The sequence below is a fragment of the Chaetodon auriga genome, chromosome 7, assembly GCF_051107435.1.
Source record: "Chaetodon auriga isolate fChaAug3 chromosome 7, fChaAug3.hap1, whole genome shotgun sequence".
Classification (NCBI taxonomy): domain Eukaryota; kingdom Metazoa; phylum Chordata; class Actinopteri; order Chaetodontiformes; family Chaetodontidae; genus Chaetodon; species Chaetodon auriga.
The window spans coordinates 11,108,053-11,128,246 of NC_135080.1; the positions used below are offsets into that span (position 1 = coordinate 11,108,053).

A 20,194-nucleotide genomic window follows, 5' to 3' on the forward strand; every position below is an offset into this window, starting at 1 on the left:
TTATTGCAGTTTGATTTGCTCGTGTGGTTTGGTTGGTGGTGTTTTGTGCGCATGGCCCCATGTGCAGCGCATTAGCAATGGCGCGTTTGCGAGTGTTTATGTTTTCTGTTGGTGTGTGCGCACACATACAAATTTCCTCACTCTCTCCATCTACTGTATTTCCTGTTTGGTGAGTGATAGATGGATGTGTCACATTTGTGGGGAGTGACAAATGACTTCTGTTTTGGTGGATACACTGAATACACTGCACCACAGAGCACTTCATGTAAAGTGTGTTAAATGTGGCGTGTAGAAGCAGATTGTTATATATTTATATATATTCTTAGAGTAATTGTTGAACACTCATGCTTTTGTGTGCCCCAGTGATTATGTGCTCTATATTTGCGTTATGCTGTTTTGGCCTTGTCTTCATCAGCATTCATGTCATATTTATCACCCCCTCCTTTATTCTGCAAGTTCATCTGTGTGTTTATACCCCCGAGCAGTCGTAGAGCACAGCCTGTGCAGGAAGTAGTACCAGTGTAAGGACTGCCCCCGCCCACCCACAGCCCCATCCCCTGCCCACAACCCTAGTTTCTTTCTAATGGACAACAAGTCTCCAGAGAGAGAGAGAAAGAGAGAGAGAGAGCGGGAGGGGGCAAGGGTGGAGGAAGAGTGTTGGAGAGAGTATTGGATCACACAGAAGAGTTGAAATGGAAAACTCTTGACAGATGGAGCTGGGAAATCTAAATGATGAGGATAATGTGAGAGCATGAGAGATAGAAAAATAATAAAGGAGTGGAGAGTGGAAGTACAACTGGTTGCAGACTTGCATCATGCAGAAGGAGTGAAAAGGAGTGGGAAAACATTTTTTGGACTGAGGCAAAGGGAGGGCCAGCCAGGCTTGTATCCCAGAGTATGAGGGAGAAGTGTTTTCCCTGCTGCCTCTCTGTCATCATCATCACCACCATCACACTGCTTCATGACTATTTCATGACCTTTGTTTCTGTCAACTCCCAGCCTTCCTGAGTGTATAATACTGTACAACCAGAGGGCTTGCTGGGAAACCATGCAAGTGGGCCTCCCCGTTTATCCTCGTTTTGCAGTTTTCAATATTAACTGTATAGCATTTAGTCAGAAGTATCTGATTGAAACCTGTTGCTGGCATCAAATTCACAATAAGCATATACTTACAAAAACCAATGAAGTCGATGAGGTAACATATTAAATGTATTGTCTTTGTACTGTTTTCAGTTGAGTATATGTCAAAAAGGATGAGCAAATGATCACATTCTGTTTTATTTGTTTCACACAGAGTCTGAACTTTTTGGGATCTGTGTTGTTCTTTTCTTCACTTGGGTTTCCCTCAGATCCTGTTATCTCACTCACTCCATGTTCACTCTGCGTTTAGACTGAAGTGTCTCGTCAACACGATACGGTGCATCAAAACATGCCTGACTGACAATTACTTCAAATTCCTGAGTGATACTGGCTGTTCTTTGCTCTGTAATGAAAGGAATGCATCCACCCCGTGAAGGCTGCATGGTCTTTCCTCATGGGCAATGAACACAGCCTCTTCCCTGCTGCCCCTTGTAGCACGTGTTATGATGAACTTCACGCCTTGCCGCCCTAGCATTAGCTTCAGGCTGCACTCCAGTACCCTACAGATGCATCCTATCTTCCTTGGCTTCTATTTTCCTTGAGACAGTCAGTGACCTAGAAGGGTGCTGGCTCAGTCGAGGCGAGATTGCTGTGTTATGTGTGTTTTGACTGTGAGATTAGATAGATTGCTCAGTGCTTGCAAGAGAACGGAAGCAGAAAATGCAACAAGGAAATTGAGACGTGGCATTTGGGTATGTCCTGCTTGTAATGCTGTTTGCGATTAGGCAGGGGGGAGAGTGATGTGACGGGTCAAACCCTGACCCTTAACTCATCCAGGCCTCACCACACCCTGGCCCCTCTTCCCTGAGGGGATTCCAATGTGCGGCTCACATGACCCAGGCCACTGACCTCTCTCCCCCTCCCGTCATACCATTCTTCTCTATACCCCCATCCTCTGCATGTGCACTAACTTCTCACCCTCTGTCTCCTCCCCCAGTGCCTTCCACTCCTTCCTGCATCTCTTCCTCCTCCTGCTCTCTCTCTCCCTCTCCTTTTCTGCTTACCCTCATGTTTAGGGGTCAGACAAAGATGCGACACAGGCCCTAACCTATCTGTGCCTCAGCCCTAAACAGCCATAGGCCGCGAGTAAGCGGTATGTGGCTGGACATGCGCACCAGACACCAGGCCTCAGGATAAACTGGGAGACTGACTGACTGTCTGCCTGACTGCTTGACAACTGAACTGCTGCACTCAGGCTAGTTGAGCTCATGCAGTGGTGGCTTTATAGGTCTGCGGAAAGAGGAAATGTATTCCCTAAATGACTGGATCCATTGTGTATGAAATGCTGCACTTAGACTGCCAGTAGACAGGCTGTTGAGACAAGTTGAATTGTGCAGTTGTAATGTCATATATATTCTATGTTTCTGTCAGTTCGGGCACGGCAGTCAGTCTCATGAGGCGTTTTATTTTCTTCCATTATGAGCTGCTGCTAAATCTTCACATTCTCACATCACTTAAGACTGGATTCTGAGCCATGTGCTTGCTTCTCGCATTGACATGTCAATCTGACAGACTAGAAAAAGGGAAAAAAAATGGCATTAGGTCTCCTTTGTTTGCCATGCCTTTTGAGATTATAGCAAAAAAAAACCATAGCTCTTTCTCACACAGAGACACACACACACACACACACACACACACACACACACACACACACACACACACACACCTAACATGCACTCTGCCGCAGTGAGTGTGTTAGCTGACTGTCACAAAATGTGTATGAACTTGCAAATTCACATAAGCCGTGCACACATAGACGCATTCTTGGAAAAAGATAGGTGGGGTCAGTGAAGCAGATGTTTGCAAATGCATCTGTGAGAGTGTTGAGCCTGGCCAGCCTCAAGATCCACAGGGACTTTAGTTAATCCAGACACTCACAACTGGTCACAAACGTGACTTAGTTCACACACGACTCGATGACCACCAGGATGTTACACAGGATGTTGCCTTTTTAAGTGTAAGCTCATGTAGGTCATTTGTGCTAATGTGGGTCTATACCATGGCTGTCATACTTATCTGTATGTAACACCCTCTGTCAGCTCAGTAGGCAGCTACTTCAACTATGTCACAACAGTTTACTCTGTGCAGAGATGCAGCTCACAGCAACCTTTGCAATAGCAGAGCTCACAAACCTTCCTTAAATCCCTTTTGGCTGACCTCCAAAAGGAAATATATACAATTTAAAATACATTAAATCACATCTGGCCCACATAATTGCAATATCAGTAAATTTAAACGATAGATTAATTAATGAATTGGCTCTGCGGCACATTTTTATTGAATGGATTTCACATGCCACCTCACATTTTTATGCCTGTGAACCTGGTCAGTGGGTATGCAGGAAGGGATTGTGTAGATGCAGTATATATAAAAAATTAGCTGGCTGGATACATGTTCTGTGTAGCTACTGGACCATATCCAGGTGCAGCAGGTCATGCAATTTGTGGCCGATTGTAGTTGAGGCTGTCTGCTCTGTAATTTGAACATGATTAGGTCAGGACACTGGTGCACCCTTAACCTGCTGACACGAGCTCTATAGATACCACACCTGCATTTCTTCTCATCTAGTGAAGGCTGTATAGACTGTGTTCAGTGATCACAAACTTGAGACAGATGGGGGTGTACACAAAAGAAATCTCATATACACACGCACACACACACACACACACACACACACACACACACACACATATACACACACACACAACAAGCACACAGGTATGCAGTAAACATACTTACAACAGAGTTTCGGAAAGAGAGGACCATGAATTAACCATAATTCCCTGGGCATATACCTATACTGGTGTATCGACCTGCAAGCCTGGCTGAGCACAACACACACACCACCTTATTATTACATGGACTGAGTCTATCTCGGCGTGCCTTGATACATTTTTCATGCACGTTTCTTCCACAAATATCAAAACACAAGACATTCTTTTTGATATTGATTCCTTTTTCTGCTGGCACTTGGTTGTACACCTGGTGCAGCACTGGGGAGGTCTTGACTCCTGTAATGTTAATTCACAGCCTGATTGGAATTTGCTTTTGTGAAACTCAGGATTTCAAGGCTTTGCCGTCTTTGAACTTCGATTAGTAGCACTCAGCTTTTTAAATAAACTCAGAAATATACAGTATGCAGTAGTCAATACATGGCAGGTGTGAGGGTGCTTTTAATCTCCACTGTGTTCCCCTGTAGTGAGTTTCTTACTCCTCCCACCGTTTCCTTTTCATTGTCTACCCCTCTGGTGTAGCAGCTTTGGACTTTGAAGTTCATCTTTGTGCATCCTCAGCTCTCCGTTGTCTGACAAACTCTAATTCAGCAGCAATGAAGGCTTTGTCTGCTTTTGTGCTCTCTGTCAAAAGAGCTCTTCGTGATTAATAGTGGTTTTAATGTCTGTTTTACTACATTAATGCCTCAGTTATGACATGGAGGGCGTGGTCTTATACTGCAAGTCTGTGTGCTGGCTGTCTTGGAAGATTTTTGTTCCTTACAAATTGTGCTGTCAAACAGGGCTGTTCCATTAAAAGCATCCCCGATCCCCCATCCTCTCGCTCATTATTTTTATGTCTGATCTACTGATGGAATAAATTATGCTGAGACTGGCCAGTCAACCAAGCCACTATGCAAGTGTATGTGCTATTTCTAGACAGCACCACACCAATTTGTTGCGTCCAATGTAGATAAATATGTAGAGACATTAGTGATGGTACATCAGCCAACTCTGATCTGTTTGCAGAGTGCTGTTTGGTGAGAAACATAGGAAAACATGTTTTTGATGGAGACGAGTCAGCCAACAGGCAGTGCAGCCTTTTAAAATGCAGATGGCTTTCCCTAGTTGGCCAATTAGTAACTTTAGCTCTGGAACACTTATCTGCTTTCATCTTCTTGTGTGTGTGTCTTTCATTTGGGGTGCACATAGCTTACTGAGCCTGTTTTCACCAGTATATGGTACTGCCTGTGTTTATGTGCACATTCATATGTCTGTTTTCTGCAATGGTAAACCCCAAATAACTTTATTCTACTGTTGATGGCAGTGAGACGAGCAACCATACTGTTAGATGTCAGATGATAAGCCAAAGCACATATTGAGTTTCTGCAAACATATGAATGAAATGTGGAAGGCACCAGTGTTAGCGGCAAAGTCCTGGCAATATAAAGCTTAAATGTGTTAAATTGGAAAAATTGCCTTTTACTGGGTACAGCTGGGTTAAGTAATGTGCAGCTTTCCAGCAGCTTTGCCACTGACCTCAATCTTTTCAGGAAACATTCAGTGGAGAAATAGGATCACAGATTAAACATTATTAACAGCACATAGGCACACAGCAGGAATTTAGATGAGAGACACAATAGCTCTCTAATAATAAAGCCTGTCATTGAAATGTTTTTTTTTTCTTTGTATTTCTCTTGATTAATTGTATCTCCCCATTCTCTCTCTCTCTCTCTCTCTCTCTCTCTCTCTCTCTCTCTCTCTCTCTCTCTCTTATGCAGGGCCAGACCCCAGCCCAGTGAGATCCTCTTGCATGGAAACCCTCCTGCTTTGGCAGCCTTCTCCTCTCCCTAGAGCTAGCGGCCAGCATGGCAGGATGAGCCTCTGCCAGCGATGATGATGGCCAAAAAGCAAGATGTCCGGGCACCCACCTACAACCTGGTCGTGGTTGGGCTGTCCGGCACAGAGAAGGAGAAAGGCCAATGTGGTGTGGGCAAGTCCTGCCTGTGTAACCGCTTTGTTCGGCCAAGTGCAGATGACTTCTACCTAGACCACACCTCTGTTCTCAGTACCAGTGACTTTGGAGGCCGTGTGGTGAACAATGACCACTTCCTGTTCTGGGGAGAGGCTGGGCGGACAATGGAGGAGGGGCCAGAATGCCGTATGAATGTGGTGGAGCAGACAGAGTTCATTGATGATCAGACATTTCAGCCACACCGAAGCACGGCACTCCAGCCTTACATCAAGAGGGCGGCTTCCACCAAGCTGGCTTCGGCTGAGAAGCTGATGTACTTTTGCACAGATCAGCTGGGACTGGAGCAGGACTTTGAGCAGAAACAGATGCCTGAAGGCAAGCTCATGGTGGATGGCTTCTTACTCTGTGTGGATGTTAGCAGGGGTATGAACCGTAGCTTTGAGGACCAGATGAAGTTTGTTACCAACCTGTACAACCAGCTAGCCAAAACGAAGAAGCCTGTGGTACTGGTTCTCACCAAATGTGATGAAGGAGTTGAGCGCTATATTAAAGACTCACACACCTTTGCCCTAGCCAAGAAGAACCTACAGGTGGTAGAAACATCAGCACGCTCTAATGTCAATGTTGACCTAGCCTTTCTTACACTGGTTCAGCTAATAGACAAGAGTAGGGGAAAGCCCAAAATTATCCCTTACTTTGAGGCACTGAAACAGCAGAGTCAACAGATTGCCTCAGCCAAAGACCGCTATGAGTGGCTGGTCAACCGAATTGTGAAAAACCACAATGAGACATGGCCCACTGTCAGTCGCCGCATGCAGTCTGCCCCTGAGTACAAGGACTATGTTTTCCTTGAGGGTACAGCTAAAGCCAAGAAGCTCTTCCAGCAGCATGTGCATAGACTTAAACAAGAGCATATAGAGAAACGTAGGAAGGCCTATCTAAGTACACTACCACAGGCTCTGTCTGTACTCTTACCAGAGTTGGACGAGATAGATCACCTGAGCTGGTCTGGAGTTCAGAAAGTCCTAGAGACAAAGAGAGATTTCTCTCAATGGTTTGTAGTGCTAGATGACACCCCTTGGGAAACGACACCACACATTGATAACATGGAGGATGATCGAATCCCCCAGGACCTACTGGAGACCCCTGCAGCTGAAGCTATCTATGAGACCCACCTGGAACAGCTAAGGAATGAGCGCAAACGGGCTGAGATGAGATGGGAGTTCAAGGAGAAGCTAAGTGTCTCTCCTTTCATCACACCAGGGAAACCCTGGGAGGAAGCCAGAAGCTTCATCATGAATGAAGACTTCTACCAATGGTTGGATGAGGCTGAATATCTGGATATCTACAACAAACACCAGAAGGAAATCATTGACCGAGCCAAAGAGGACTTTCAGGAACTGCTTCTTGAATACTCTGAGCTCTTCTATGAGCTGGAAGTGGATGCAAAGCCTAGTAAAGAGAAAATGGGAGCCATTCAGGAGGTGTTGGGTGAGGAGCAAAGGTTTAAAGCACTGCAGAAGTTGCAGGCAGAAAGGGATGCCCTGGTATTGAAACATATCCACTTTGTGTACCACCCCACAAAGGACACCTGTCCTAACAGCCCCCACTGTGTGGACAGTAAGTTAGAGCAGATACTGGCCTCCAGATTTCCTACACGCTACCCATCATCAGACAGTTCAAGACTGGATGGGGGGAGGGCTGAACGGATAAATCTTGTCATCTTAGGGAAAGATGGGCTAGCCAGAGAGATGGCAAATGAGATAAGGGCCTTGTGCACTAGTGACGACCGGTACGTGTTAGATGGCAAGATGTACGAGCTAGCCCTTCGCCCCATAGAGGGCAATGTACGTCTTCCAGTCAATTCATTCCACACACCAACCTTTACACCCCACGGTTGCCTGTGTTTGTACAACTCAAAGGAATCCCTCTCCTATGTTGTTGAGAGTTTAGAGAGGCTTAGGGAGTCAACTATAAGCAGAAGGGAAAGGGAAAACAGCTTATCCCAACTCCCGCTGTCCCTCCTTCTGGTCACCAAGAGGGGGGTGGGATCCATAGGGGATATTGGGGGGGAGACAGCTCAGACTCTTATTCAACAAGGGCAGCAGGTGGCTGGAAAGCTGCAGTGTGCCTACCTAGACCCTGCCTCTCCGGGTATGGGCTATGGGCGCAATGTCAGTGAGAAGCAAATCAACCAGATGCTGAAGGGCCTCTTAGAATCACGTAGAAGCATGGGGAGCAGTTCCCCTCCCTTAGCGCATCCATCCTCTGCCCTCAGAGACTCTCAGTCACAACCAGCACTAGAGGCAGACTTGAGGATAGTCATGTGCTTGATGTGTGGAGACACATATGACCTAGACCAGCTCCTTGCTCCCTTCCTGTTGCCTCAGCATTGTCGTCCTGCTTCCAGCCTCAGCAGTGGCACATCCGTTTTGTTGGATTTCAGTATAGGAGGTCAGAGGCAAAATATTGAGCTGTCACTGCTCTCCTTTCATTCATCATTCTCCCTCCGCAAGACCAGGCTGGTCCACGGCTACATAGCAGTTTACTCTGCTCGCCGCAAGGCCTCTATGGAGACATTATGTGCTTTCCTGTGTGAAGTCCAAGACATCATCCCAGTTCAGTTGCTAGCAGTAGGGGAGAGTCAGATGGAGCTGTCAGACTCAGAATCAGCTAAGGAGCAGGTCAGTCAGGGAGAGGAACTGGCACATGAAATAGAGGCAAGGTTTAATACAATAATATGTGGACATGGTGGGGTAGTTGGGGGCCTTCATAAGATAGACCTTTTCCAACCGTTTCTCAAAGAAGTGGTAGAGAAGCGAACCATTGTTGAGGCTACTCACATGTATGATAATGTTGCTGAGGCATGTACCAATGAGAGCATAAGCCCTCGCTGTGGCTCTCCTAGTCCAGTTAACACTCTTATGGACTCAGAGGACGATATCGACCCATCACCGCCTTACCCTACCCTGAGGGAGGATGGCAGTCTCAGTTCCCACCTGGGCAGCTTCAAGCTGCCAGATCTGGATTCAAGTGATACCTTCTCTGTTATTTCTGAGCTTAGCACTTTTGAGAGCAAGCTGAACAACAAGGTCCCTCCACAAGTGAAGCCCAAGCCTGTTCGTAAAGTTAACCTAGGCCCCTACATGGACCAGCAGGGTGGCACCAACCGCCGCTCTTTGCCCCAAGCTGTCACCTGGGCTCCAGGTAGCGATGGTGGCTATGACCCCTCAGACTATGCTGAGCCCATGGATGCTGTGAGCAAACCTAGACCCACAGAAGAGGAGAATATTTACTCTGTCCCTCATGACAGCACACAGGGCAAGATTATCACCATCCGCAATGCCAACAAAGGGCACTCCAACGGGAGTGCTGGGGGGAATGGGTCAGATAGTGAGGCTGATAGCAGCTCACTGGAGCGCAGGAGAAAGTTGTCCGCCATTGGGGTAAAGCCTAAGCTTTACAGAGACAGATCCAAACGGCTTGGCAAGTTCAGCAGTTTTAGAACAAGCTTCTCTATAGGCAGCGATGACGAGATGGGGGGTCCGCCGAAGGCTAGCCAGGACGAGGGAGGAGCCCAAAAGGACAACTCCATGGAGGAAAGTGAGGACCCCAAAAGGAGAAATATTCTTAAGAGCCTACGTAGGAATACAAAGGTTAGTGTTTTTGCAACCATCTGTTTTAACTAAATATGAGTGACATATGGGTTAAGTTTTCTAATATGCCTATGTTAAGTGAAAAAAAAAAAAAAGTGTTAAATCTGAAATTGAGAACATTTGAATTTAATTAGTTAATTAAACTATTCCCAAATACAGCATTTAACAAGTGTTACCACAAAATGTTGCATCTTTATTTTGGAACACATCCATGGCAGAAGTACTTCACTTATTCAATATTGAGAGTTTTCTCAACCAAAGCTTAAAATATCCTGTTAATTGAAAAGTATTTTGGCAGGGAAAATATCACTTGTTTAAATAGTTGAAATTACATTTTTGCGCAGAACACTTACTGTAGGTTGTATCTAATAACTAATTCAGTAATACAGGATTCTGTGCACTTATGCCACTTTGTCTGCAGTGTGCATGTGCATGTATTTCTTTTAAACACCAGATGGATAAAATGTTCATATTACTCAGTATAATTAGTTCTTGGCTGAAATTCAACACCTGTTTGCTGTGGCGGATGGCTGTTTACCACTAAAGTCAAAGAATAACTAATGAGTTCAGTATAATCTGTGTACTTTCTGCAGTTTTGCTCAGTGAAAGCATTTCCTCTGAAGGCATGTCTGACATTTTTTTTCCTGACCGCTCTGTGAGAACTCACTAAACTAGCCAGATCATCAGAGGAAAAAGAGACAAACTCCAGTCAGTGAACTTTTATACCAGAAAGCAGAAACTCTTAATGAATAGAGACAGAGCCACAGTATACTGTGCTGTTATCTGTTTGTGCACATGTGTATGTCTGCTTGGCTGCATCATGTTTCCCATTATATATTGGCTGGCACAGTAATGTTTGTCATTTTGGCCAGATTTTGAAAGCATCAACATCTATCTTACAAGTCTCGCTTTAACAGTGTATGAGGAGGAATTCAAACTAATGTTATATAGCAGCAAATTAGCATTAGCTGTAAACATCCCTGCCGTTCAGGAAACAGTAGTGCTAACAAACCAAAAAATAAACTGATAAGTAAGTAAATCCTTCACTCTTTGAGCATAGTTTACCAAACCCGGTTTTGCAGTCATCTTGCTGTCAGCCTCACTTGTAGTATGGCTATATGTTGTTTACAACTTAGCAGTCAGAGGGTGCACCACATCATGCCGTTAGTGATCTAGTGATTGGCATCAGCATCATCTAGTTAAGGCAGTCTACTGTTCGTTGTTGTGCTACTGCAGTGAAGTATGTGCCAAGGCTGGTCAGCTTGTTCCTAAAACTCCATTTCTTCCCTGTCAGTTTGACTTTCTTTGCTTGCTTCCTTTCGTTCTCTCTTATTCACTGTACTTGTCTTCTCTTCTTGCTGATTCATACTTTCTGCTTCTCGCATTCTTGTCACACTCTTTCTCTCTCTCACTCCCCATTATGCTCTCCTCATATCTCTCTTTCCTGTCTGTTTTTCTACTTTTTTTTTCACATGCAGGATCTCCTTTGTTTCCTCAACTTCTCTCTCCCCCTCTCCTGTTCATTCCTGTGCTTGTCCGTCACACATGTTGTCACGACACTTTTGACCTTACACTGTTAGGCTTCTTATCTGACTGGTATGCTGTACGCTCACACACATGGTGTGGTACAGAAGTGCCAGCTGAACTGGAGTTACAGCTGCTTATGTTGTGCTTGTGTGCCTGTGATAATTACCATGGCTGTCAGTAGGGTGGAACAGGAGGGGGATGATTAATGTTTTCACACACTCAGCTGTGATGTCCAAGAACCTGTGTGAAGGCTGTCTTCTCACATAGCTCCTAACTGCCAAAGCTACATTCTTTCCTTTGTGAACCAACTGACTTAGCTCATAGTGCAGTCAGTGCCATTTGTCCTTCTGAAAAAGCAAAAAAGTGTGCAGAACGACAGCCCAGTTCAAGCTCCATGTATGCAAGCTCCAGCAGCTCTGACTTTAACCCGACCCTTTAGACTCTGCCCTCAGAGGGGGGCAGGTCGGATCAATATGGTGTCACATGGCACACTATAAACCTGCATAGTTCAAAACATATCATAAAGAAAATTGAAGCCAGCAAAATTTAGATTGGTGTCGCCATCATTACTGTAATTAGTGCCTCAGATTTGGGCCCTACAGCAGGTCTGGGGTCTGGATGTCCACATTGGAGACCATTAGGGCTTAATTGTGTTTGTAACAAAGTGATCAAATTCCATCAACTGTTTTCCAAGCAGCTGTCTCAAAGATCAGAGTCCATTTTCAGTCTGCTGCAGCCTGAAATCCCCTCTGGATGACTGACTGTTATTTGGTCATCAGCTGTATCGTATAGAGGGAGGCTGGGTTGATATAGAACCAAACGTTCCTGTTACTGGCTTGTCTGCGTTCACACTAAGTCAGACTGTCAGTTGGTTTTAGGGTGAAGGTTTGGGTTTATGCAGTGTAAACACTTTCCTGGTCAGAGCCTTAGGGTACTGTCTACCACTCTGAGTCATGACGGATAGGAACAAATAATTGAAACTAGACTCTTAGTCCATTTTAAAACCCACTTTACCCCAGGCAATGACCAACTGTGTCTCCAACCCACCCACCCTCCCTCAGCGAGGGGCCGGAAACGTTTCTTCTCTCTCTCCTGCAGCTTTTTTCAAACCTCCTCAGCCAGCAAGAGGAATGCTTCAAATTCCTCAGTCACCTAGTTCCAGTCTAGTGTCCTCATACAAGAAATACGAGGGAGGGAGACAATCAAAGAACACAAGAAAACACAACCGCAGAAAGAAAATGAAACAGAGCCGGAGAGAAATAAGAGTTATGATGGAACTGAAAGGACTTTTTATTTCTTTTCGTATTGCGGCTTTCGGCGTGCTGCGTATGTAAACGCTCACCATGGTGTCTGCATGTTATTATTAAGGATGTGTTTTGTTTGTCTTTTGTGGTAGAGGTCTGTTTTGTCTTCTCAGCGCTGGCAACATATCCTGTCTCAGTCAGCAACTAAAAGGAGTGGCCAGAAGGCAAAACTGCAGGGAGAGAAGACAGTGAGAGAGAAAAGTGTGTGGAGGAGAGGAGGGGGGAGAGCATAGAGACAGTCTGCTAAACTGAGATAGGGCACAGATATACAACACAGTCAGTGTGATAGGACACAAATAAATTATGAGCTGCTACTTGGAGCTACAAAACCCAAGCTGGCAGTGAGTTATGACAGCATAGCTCTGCTACCACAGAGGCTGTTGTCGCTTCACGACAGTCACGTCTATTATCACTTACCCCTTTAATTCAGTTAAAGCCTCATGTGGGTCAACGCATGAATACATACATCAGGTTTATATTCGACGTAGCCACAAATATAAGGGCGTCTGGATGGCGAGTGTCAGGCAGGGCAGCGTGGGAGGTAGCTGGGAATGATAAGTGAAGGAATTCCAGTTAGGAATCAGCTCGTGTGGGGCTTATAACAGAGAGATAACCGGGCAGCAATTATTGACTTGCTGGGAAAAGTCTGCAGTCATTGAACATAGATGTTCAGCACTGAGTCTTCCTCAGCATCTCGAGGGGGAGCCTCGCTGAATGAAGTGCAGACTCTTCCAGTAAACCAGTCAGTGTTGCCAAGTTATCTTTGACATTTTGTTTTCCTGACGCTTGAGCGCCCAGTTGACAGATGAAGTAGCAACAGTGCCCTTTTTCGACAGTTTACCCGAGATAGAAGAGCCTGAGTGATACTGGATCTTTCAAGCTAATAGCGATATGAATACTTGAGAACAACATAGGTTCTTTTTAATTATAACTATAACAAAAAAAAATCAAACTGTAATTGAAATTCAAAAGTCGGGACGCTGTGTAAAACATAAATAAACAGAATGAGATCCTCTTTGACATATACTCAATTAAAAACAGTATAACAACACAGTTATTGTTACCTCCTCAACTTCATTGATTTTTTAAATAAATGTATGCTTAGTTTGAATTTAATGCAGCAACATGTTTCAAACAAGTTGGCACAGGAGCAACAAAAGACTGCGATAGGTCGTGGAATGTTCCAAACACACCCGTTTGGAACATTCCACAGGTAAACAGGTTCATATATGGTCCTATAGCAAAATGCTGCACTTTACTCGTTTAGGTATCTCCTAACGTGCTCGCTGGTAATGATTCATCTTTGATAACCACATATTGGCCAGTAATATTGCCTTCAGATGCATTTTTCAGGTACTTTCAGCTGGAAGCCTAATGAAAGACAATAACTTTTGAACTATTGGGCCGAATAAAATATAAACAACAGAATAAAATCACTAAATGTTCAAACACCAGGCAGTGCAGAAAAAAGCCCAGGTGATCTGCTCAGTCTTAATTAGTGTTTCAGCCTTCTGCTGTGAGTGAGTGTGTACATATATGGTATCGAAAATGTTTGGTGGAGTGCAGCGAGGCCAGTATCTGGAGCAGAGGGCACGCCGGGCTCCTTCTCTCTAATGAGCACTCCTCTGCTCCTTCCCTGTGTCTGTCTGTCAGGCCTGCACTGCTCCCACAGTCTGTATGTGCCCAGCCAACCATGCATCCCTGCCTCACCACCCTGCCTGCCAGGGTGGAGCCTCAGGGGGCTGACAGACTTACTAGAGATCCAGGCCTCAGGGGCCTTCAAAACATTCCCACTGAACACCATTAGAGCACAGTACAATTACTGCTGATGCCGCGGCATACGGAGTCAGGCAGACAATGTTGCAGGAGTGTATTAGAGGTCTCTTAACGGGAGAATAACAGGAGAGTTGCAAAGTAATTAAACCATGAATAAGAGTTTGATTATCTGAGAGCTGCAGTGCGGTGGACAGAGAGAGAGGAAGGAGGGTAAGGATGGCGAGACCGGAGCGATGAAGGAACTGATGGATATCTCCCTTTGCACAGAACAGGGTTCAAGACAGGAATGTGTGATTACTTATCAGTTTAAGGTTTGCAGGAATGTGCAGGATGGGTGTGTGTTCATCTTTTCGCTCGAGTAGATTCTATCATAAAAATACACTTTAAAATAAGAGCATGGGCTTTTCCATCTAAATCAAGTCATTTCAAGGCTCAGTGTCATTTTGGAAATGTGTTCCTGTGTCAGCAGCGTCACCGTCAGTCCATTTCAAATAAAGTCGATTTTTCTTTTCCTCTTGAGCGATCCGTCAATCTGGTCTCAATATTGTTTTTTCCAGAAACCGCGACCCAAACCCAGGCATTCCATCTCCAAACCCATTGAAAGCAACTACTTTGGCATGCCACTGGCTTCCGTGGTCAGCCTCGAGAGGCCAATACCAGTCTTCATTGAGAAGTGCATCCGTTTCATTGAAACAACAGGTAAGAATCTGCTTTTCTCTCCGTAATATAGAGTACAGATGCTTAATGGCGGCCGGTCGGGAGCCGTGCCAGCTGTCGTTTTCCCTCATTTACGTATTAACTGTTTTAAAATGATTTCAAAGGATCCATTCTGCCTCTGAGTGTGCTATACCTGCCTCCTTTGATCTCGCCTTTTTCCCTGCATTTTTTCCCTTATCTTAATCCTCCTCCCCGGTGGGATTGTTATGTACTGTGGTCTTCACCGGTAAGAGTGTGTGATTCTGCCGTCCTCCTTAAATCACAGCCTTTGTGTCTGTGTGCACTCTGCTTTCTTATGTGTCTCCCTTATTCTTTGTTTGATAAATGGTAGTGTTTGGCTGAGCCATAGGCTTTTATATGCGGCAGCCTCTGGGGACATGAGCCAGGTTGGGGTGTTAACTTACTTTTTGATAACCTAGATAGTTATAAATAGTCTATATAGTCTCATAAAAATAAGGGAAAATGAATGTGAATAATATCCATGGCTGGAGCAGGATCCTTTTGTATATACATATTACATGGTTGTGTTAGGTTAGGGTTCTGTTTGCTGTGCTTATAGTCACCGCTTTAAAGTGAGTCATCAGAGCCTCGTTCAGATCAGAGTGATGATGAGACAAGTCAAGGCTCCACGTGTATGCATTTTAACTGAAACCTAACTGCTTAGGTTAACCTTGAACTTAGACTCTGTGCACAGTTGTGTTCAGTGAACAGGTTTTCAGCCTATTGCCACCAATCATCCACCCCCGCAAGCCTCTCCTCTCCTCTCCTCTCCTCTCCTCTCCTCTCCTCTCCTCTCTTCTCCTCTCTTCTCCTCTCCTCTCCTCTCTGGGAGTGGTGTGAGCACAGATGTGGCTAGATAGCCTCTTCTAACCTTGCTACCCTGTTGCCCAGATGCCAAACCCCCTGCCAGGCTGTTCTGGTGCCCCGCTGCCCCAGGACTGCCAGCTTGCCTCTCAGTCTGCCACCAGCTGTTACACTAAACCAGCGGTGACTTACTGTGAGGTCGATGGGTATGTTTAGATATTAGCTCGCGTCCCTCTATTCTAGTCTGAGTCGTAACCTGGAATGTTTGTCTTCAAGTGAGCGACTGAGCCTTTCCAGGATGCCCCTTTCATACCCAATCATGATGCTATCACCTGTTACCAATGAACCTGTTTACCTGTGGAATGTTCCAAACAGGTGTTTTTGGAGCATTCCACATCTTTCTCAGTCTTTAGCTGCTCCTGTTCCCAATTCAGAATAAGCAGATATTTACAGAAATCAATGACGATGATGGAGTAAAACATTAAATATGTATATGTCATCATCACATTCTGTTTTATTTGTGTTTTAAATGCTGCGTCCCATCTTTTTGAAGTAACGTCTAACAAAAATGTACGAGCTCATTTGTCTTTTTATTACCTTCCATAAAGCGAGTTGCATTTGAGCAAGTGGGTTTGTCTGCTGCTTACCGACATGCCAAATCATTCCGGTGTAATCTCTGTCCTGATTAAAGACTGTATTTGTGGATTACCGCAGCCCCACAAAACATCCACCGCCTTCCTGTGTGTAGGAGTACAGAGGCACAGCTCCCGATAACAAGGCATCACGATAGATTTCACCTTACCCCGTTCAGATGTTAACTGGAGCAGTCACGGCACTTACTTCTGTATGGAGGAGGAAAACTGGTTGAATATGCGTTTATATACACACACACACACAGACCGGTGTGTGCATACATGGGGATGAATGCGCAGCTTCTCTCGAAGTCTTACCCTCACTGACTCCTGTAGTACTTCACCTAATCCTCTGTTTCCTCCTCTCCTCTTGTGCCCTTGTTTCTCTACTTCTTTCTCCTGATCCAATCATCTTTCTCCCTCTGTACCTTCACTTGTCAGATTTGATTTCTTTCATCTTCTCGCTAACCCATATTTCTATTTCTCCCCCCGTCCTATCGTCACCTCTCTCAATTCACTCCCCCCCCCAATTACTTTCTCCCCTTCCTCTTGTCAGTATGCTTTCTGTGTGTGTGTGTGCGTGTGTGTGTGTGTGTGTGTGTGTGTGTGTGTGTATGTCTGAGGGTGTTTTAGCCAGGGGGTTGCCAGGTAATGTTCTGCCCCATCGCTCCCTCTGTTCGATCAATATCACAAGGTAGGAAATTGGAAGAATGTTTGGGCTCAGCTCTTTTCTGTGTGTGTTTAGCTTTGCCCCTTTGCTGTTTGTCTGTATAAGCATTGGTGAGAAGTGTAGCTGCACACACCTCACAGTCACGAGCAATAAGAAAATTTTGTTTACATACTAACACATGCAGCACACAATGGCACACCCACACAGAGAATCACTGCGACTGGAAGGGGAAATGAGTTACAATGTGCTATTTAGTTTTGATTGTAGTCGCTATAAGTCAGACTTTACTTATCCCGTACCGGCATCTGCAGTCTGTGGATATAATGGCTCTCACAGGAAATTACCACACAGCGCTGACACTATGTTTTGTCGCTATAGTATGTGCTGATAATGAGTGACGTCGTGAGGCTGACCCTGGACCTGCAGCTTTGACCTACATCCTTCCCTTTTCCCTCTTTCTCAAGCAAAAATACTCACGGCTAATTTAAACCCAAACCCAGCGTTCCCGCTTTGATTCTTATCTGTCTGAATGTCATCAATAATCATCTTACAGCGTGTTCATATGCTGTGTCTTAAAAAATGGTATGTGTATGTGATAAAAAAAAAAAATGTTTTTTTTAGCCTCGAATGAAGCCAAATTGTTGATTTACTAGTCAGAAAATATTGACTTTATGGGTACAACAACTAAATATTCTTACTTTCTACAATATTTTTTACAATACACATGATGCAATGAAGAAGAACTCGTTTTATTTTCTCTTCAAAAGTCTTGTTCCTTTGTTGCCTCTCTTAATTGTGCTTCATACCTCACTCCCTTTGTCCTCGAGAATAATAGGGGTGGATGTGGTATTTTGTGTTATTTTCATGCATGCAGCTGTATAAAATCAATCCACAGTGACTGCTGTTATCTCCCCTCAGCTCTGGCTCTCTCTCTCAGCGCGGTCGCCGCAGTGTTTCTGCTCATGGGTGCTGAGGCACTGAATGCGTGTTAGCGTGTGCGGGCATATCTGCTGGCCGTAGGAGCCTCCATAGCGACATAAAGGGCAGCACCCAGCGACAGCCTGTTTTCACGATGAACTACGAAATCAGCCTCTGGGCCTCTGGGCCTCTGAACCCAGAGACACACTGGGGTCTGGGCTGATGTGGGATCAGCCGGACCCGTTGTCAGACAGTAACATGGTCCAGGAGCACAGGTTTTGCTCACTGCACGCCCAGAATACAGCTTCTGAGGTGTGTTTTTGGCCACTTGTTGGAAGCTGAGAAGTCAGCATAGATGGTTTTATTTTTCAGTTTCTGCTCTTACTTGTCTTGTGGCAAATGAAAGTAATGATCTGTCCTAATATGCACTGACTTTCTAGCAGGCCTAAAGAACACATTGTCACAGGATGCTGTTTGCCACAGGAAGTGCTCATATTTACGTTGACCCCAGGAAGTGCTAGAGCTTTGTTTGACCCCAGAGGAAGAGGATGCCGCTGTCCGTTGTGGAGACCTCACCTTTCCAAGCCGTCATTGTGAAATTCACCTTCTTTATCCACTGACTTTTCTCCCCCTCCCACTGCTTTGTGGCTCCTCTTCCATTCTTTGAATTCTCCAGCAGCATCCATCTTTCATGTGTTTTGTTGTTTCAAGCACATTTCCTATCCCTCTATATATCCCTCCTTATCTTAATCCCTTTATTTTTTCTCATCCCCTCTTTCATCAGTCTGACCCTCACTCCAATGCGACCTCACTATCTTTCTCATACTTGGATGCTTGCCCTGTTTTGCCCCTATCTCTCACCCTCTCTCCTCACCACGGCTGCACTACTCCCCCCCCCCCTCCCTATCTCTCCTCCCATCCCTGTTTTCCTAGTGTCTGGCTAGAAAAGCTTTTGTGGATAATTGATTGGTAGAAGGAGGAGATCGATGCTGTATGCCTTGACTGAGAGCTCTCTCATTTCCTCTCTGCCTCTCTCTATCTCGCCTTCTTTTTCTGCCACTCCCTATCTCCCTTTCTCCCCCTGGGTTGCTCTTTGTCTCCCTGTATCGCCTCCAAAGTGTGGACGAAGAGAGAATCTCAAGGGTGGGAGCTGGAACCTTGTCTTGTGTAGATGAGAAAATTTATTAGTGGGTGAAAATGAAGCGAGCCAGCGATCTCTGCACCTTTTCTTTCTCTCACTGTCCTGCTTGACTGCTGTGTCTGAGTACATAGATGCATTGCTAAAATACTAAAGGTGATATTTACTAAACCCACTGAAATTTATCATCAATTCAATTCATTGATTCATTCATGAATTGTATTTGCTCAGACTGCATATAAGTGAACTGGTATGCTAATGAAGAACTGATGCTGTGCTGTTGAGGACATGTTTTGAGCATGTCTGGGAAGCAGTGGAGCTAAACACAAGTGCTCTCTGCTGCTGATCTTTAAATGTTTTGAAGAGCTGACAGTTTTGAAATTGCTACTGTGCTTTTTTTCCCCAACAGGATGAAAGTTATACAGCATGTGAGGAAATATTTGCCTAGTCAGTAGTTGTCAGCTCGACAAAAAGATCAGTGATTGAATTAAAAAGGCCCCCAAGAGTCACGACGAATCAGTGAGATTTCTGGTGTTTGTTCCAACTTTGAAACTGTTGACTGTATTAGTACTAGAATTAGATTATAATAGAATGTATTATTGCTGTAAATAGACAGTAAAATCCACACAGGTCTACTTTAGTAGTATTCAATTGGTTCCCTCAATCTTATTGCACTACAATGCACCTGCTGTGTACTATTAAAACACATACTCAAGCACGGGGCAGAGAAACAGGAAGACAGATTGTGTGAAAGATAGAAAACTGTTGCATTCCTGCCGCTTTGCCTTATATTGCTGTACAAATGAATGGAGCGCTCTTGTTAATGCATCTTTTGTATTCACCCCCTTATTGCTGTCACGATTATGAAGGTGGACCAAAGTATCTGTGTGTAACCTTCTCGATGTGGCAGTAGCCTCCCTCTGTGCGTGCTTTCAAAAATATCTTACACCTTATTTTACCAGGTGTTGAGTCTCAGACACAGACTGTTAAGTATCTTAAGAAAAGCTGCAAATGCTCAGTAAATATCCTCTTAAGTATGAAGTTGGGCGTGAGAGGAAAAGCACATGGTTTCTGTCGTTCCTCTGGTTTTTTTAAAGCGTGTGGCACTAAGGTAGCCTCAGCTGGTGACAGTGCACCAGCGGGCTCTTAGCAGGCTTGCAGGAGTGCTTTATGGGTTTAATAAATAGTGCTAATAGTGTGTTTAGATGGAACAGGACATGGGAGAG

General features: G+C 44.9%; 1 protein-coding gene across 1 annotated transcript in view; it reads left to right on the forward strand.

Moving 5' to 3' along the window:
* arhgap35a (Rho GTPase activating protein 35a) overlaps positions 1–20,194 on the forward strand; it is a 59,301-nt gene that overhangs the window by 33,186 nt on the left and 5,921 nt on the right. Inside the window, exons 2-3 of the mRNA XM_076736120.1 lie at positions 5,633–9,482; positions 14,647–14,788. Of these exons, the coding sequence (XP_076592235.1) occupies positions 5,745–9,482; positions 14,647–14,788 (3,880 nt within the window). The 5' untranslated portion in view covers positions 5,633–5,744. The remainder of the gene's footprint in view (positions 1–5,632; positions 9,483–14,646; positions 14,789–20,194) is intronic.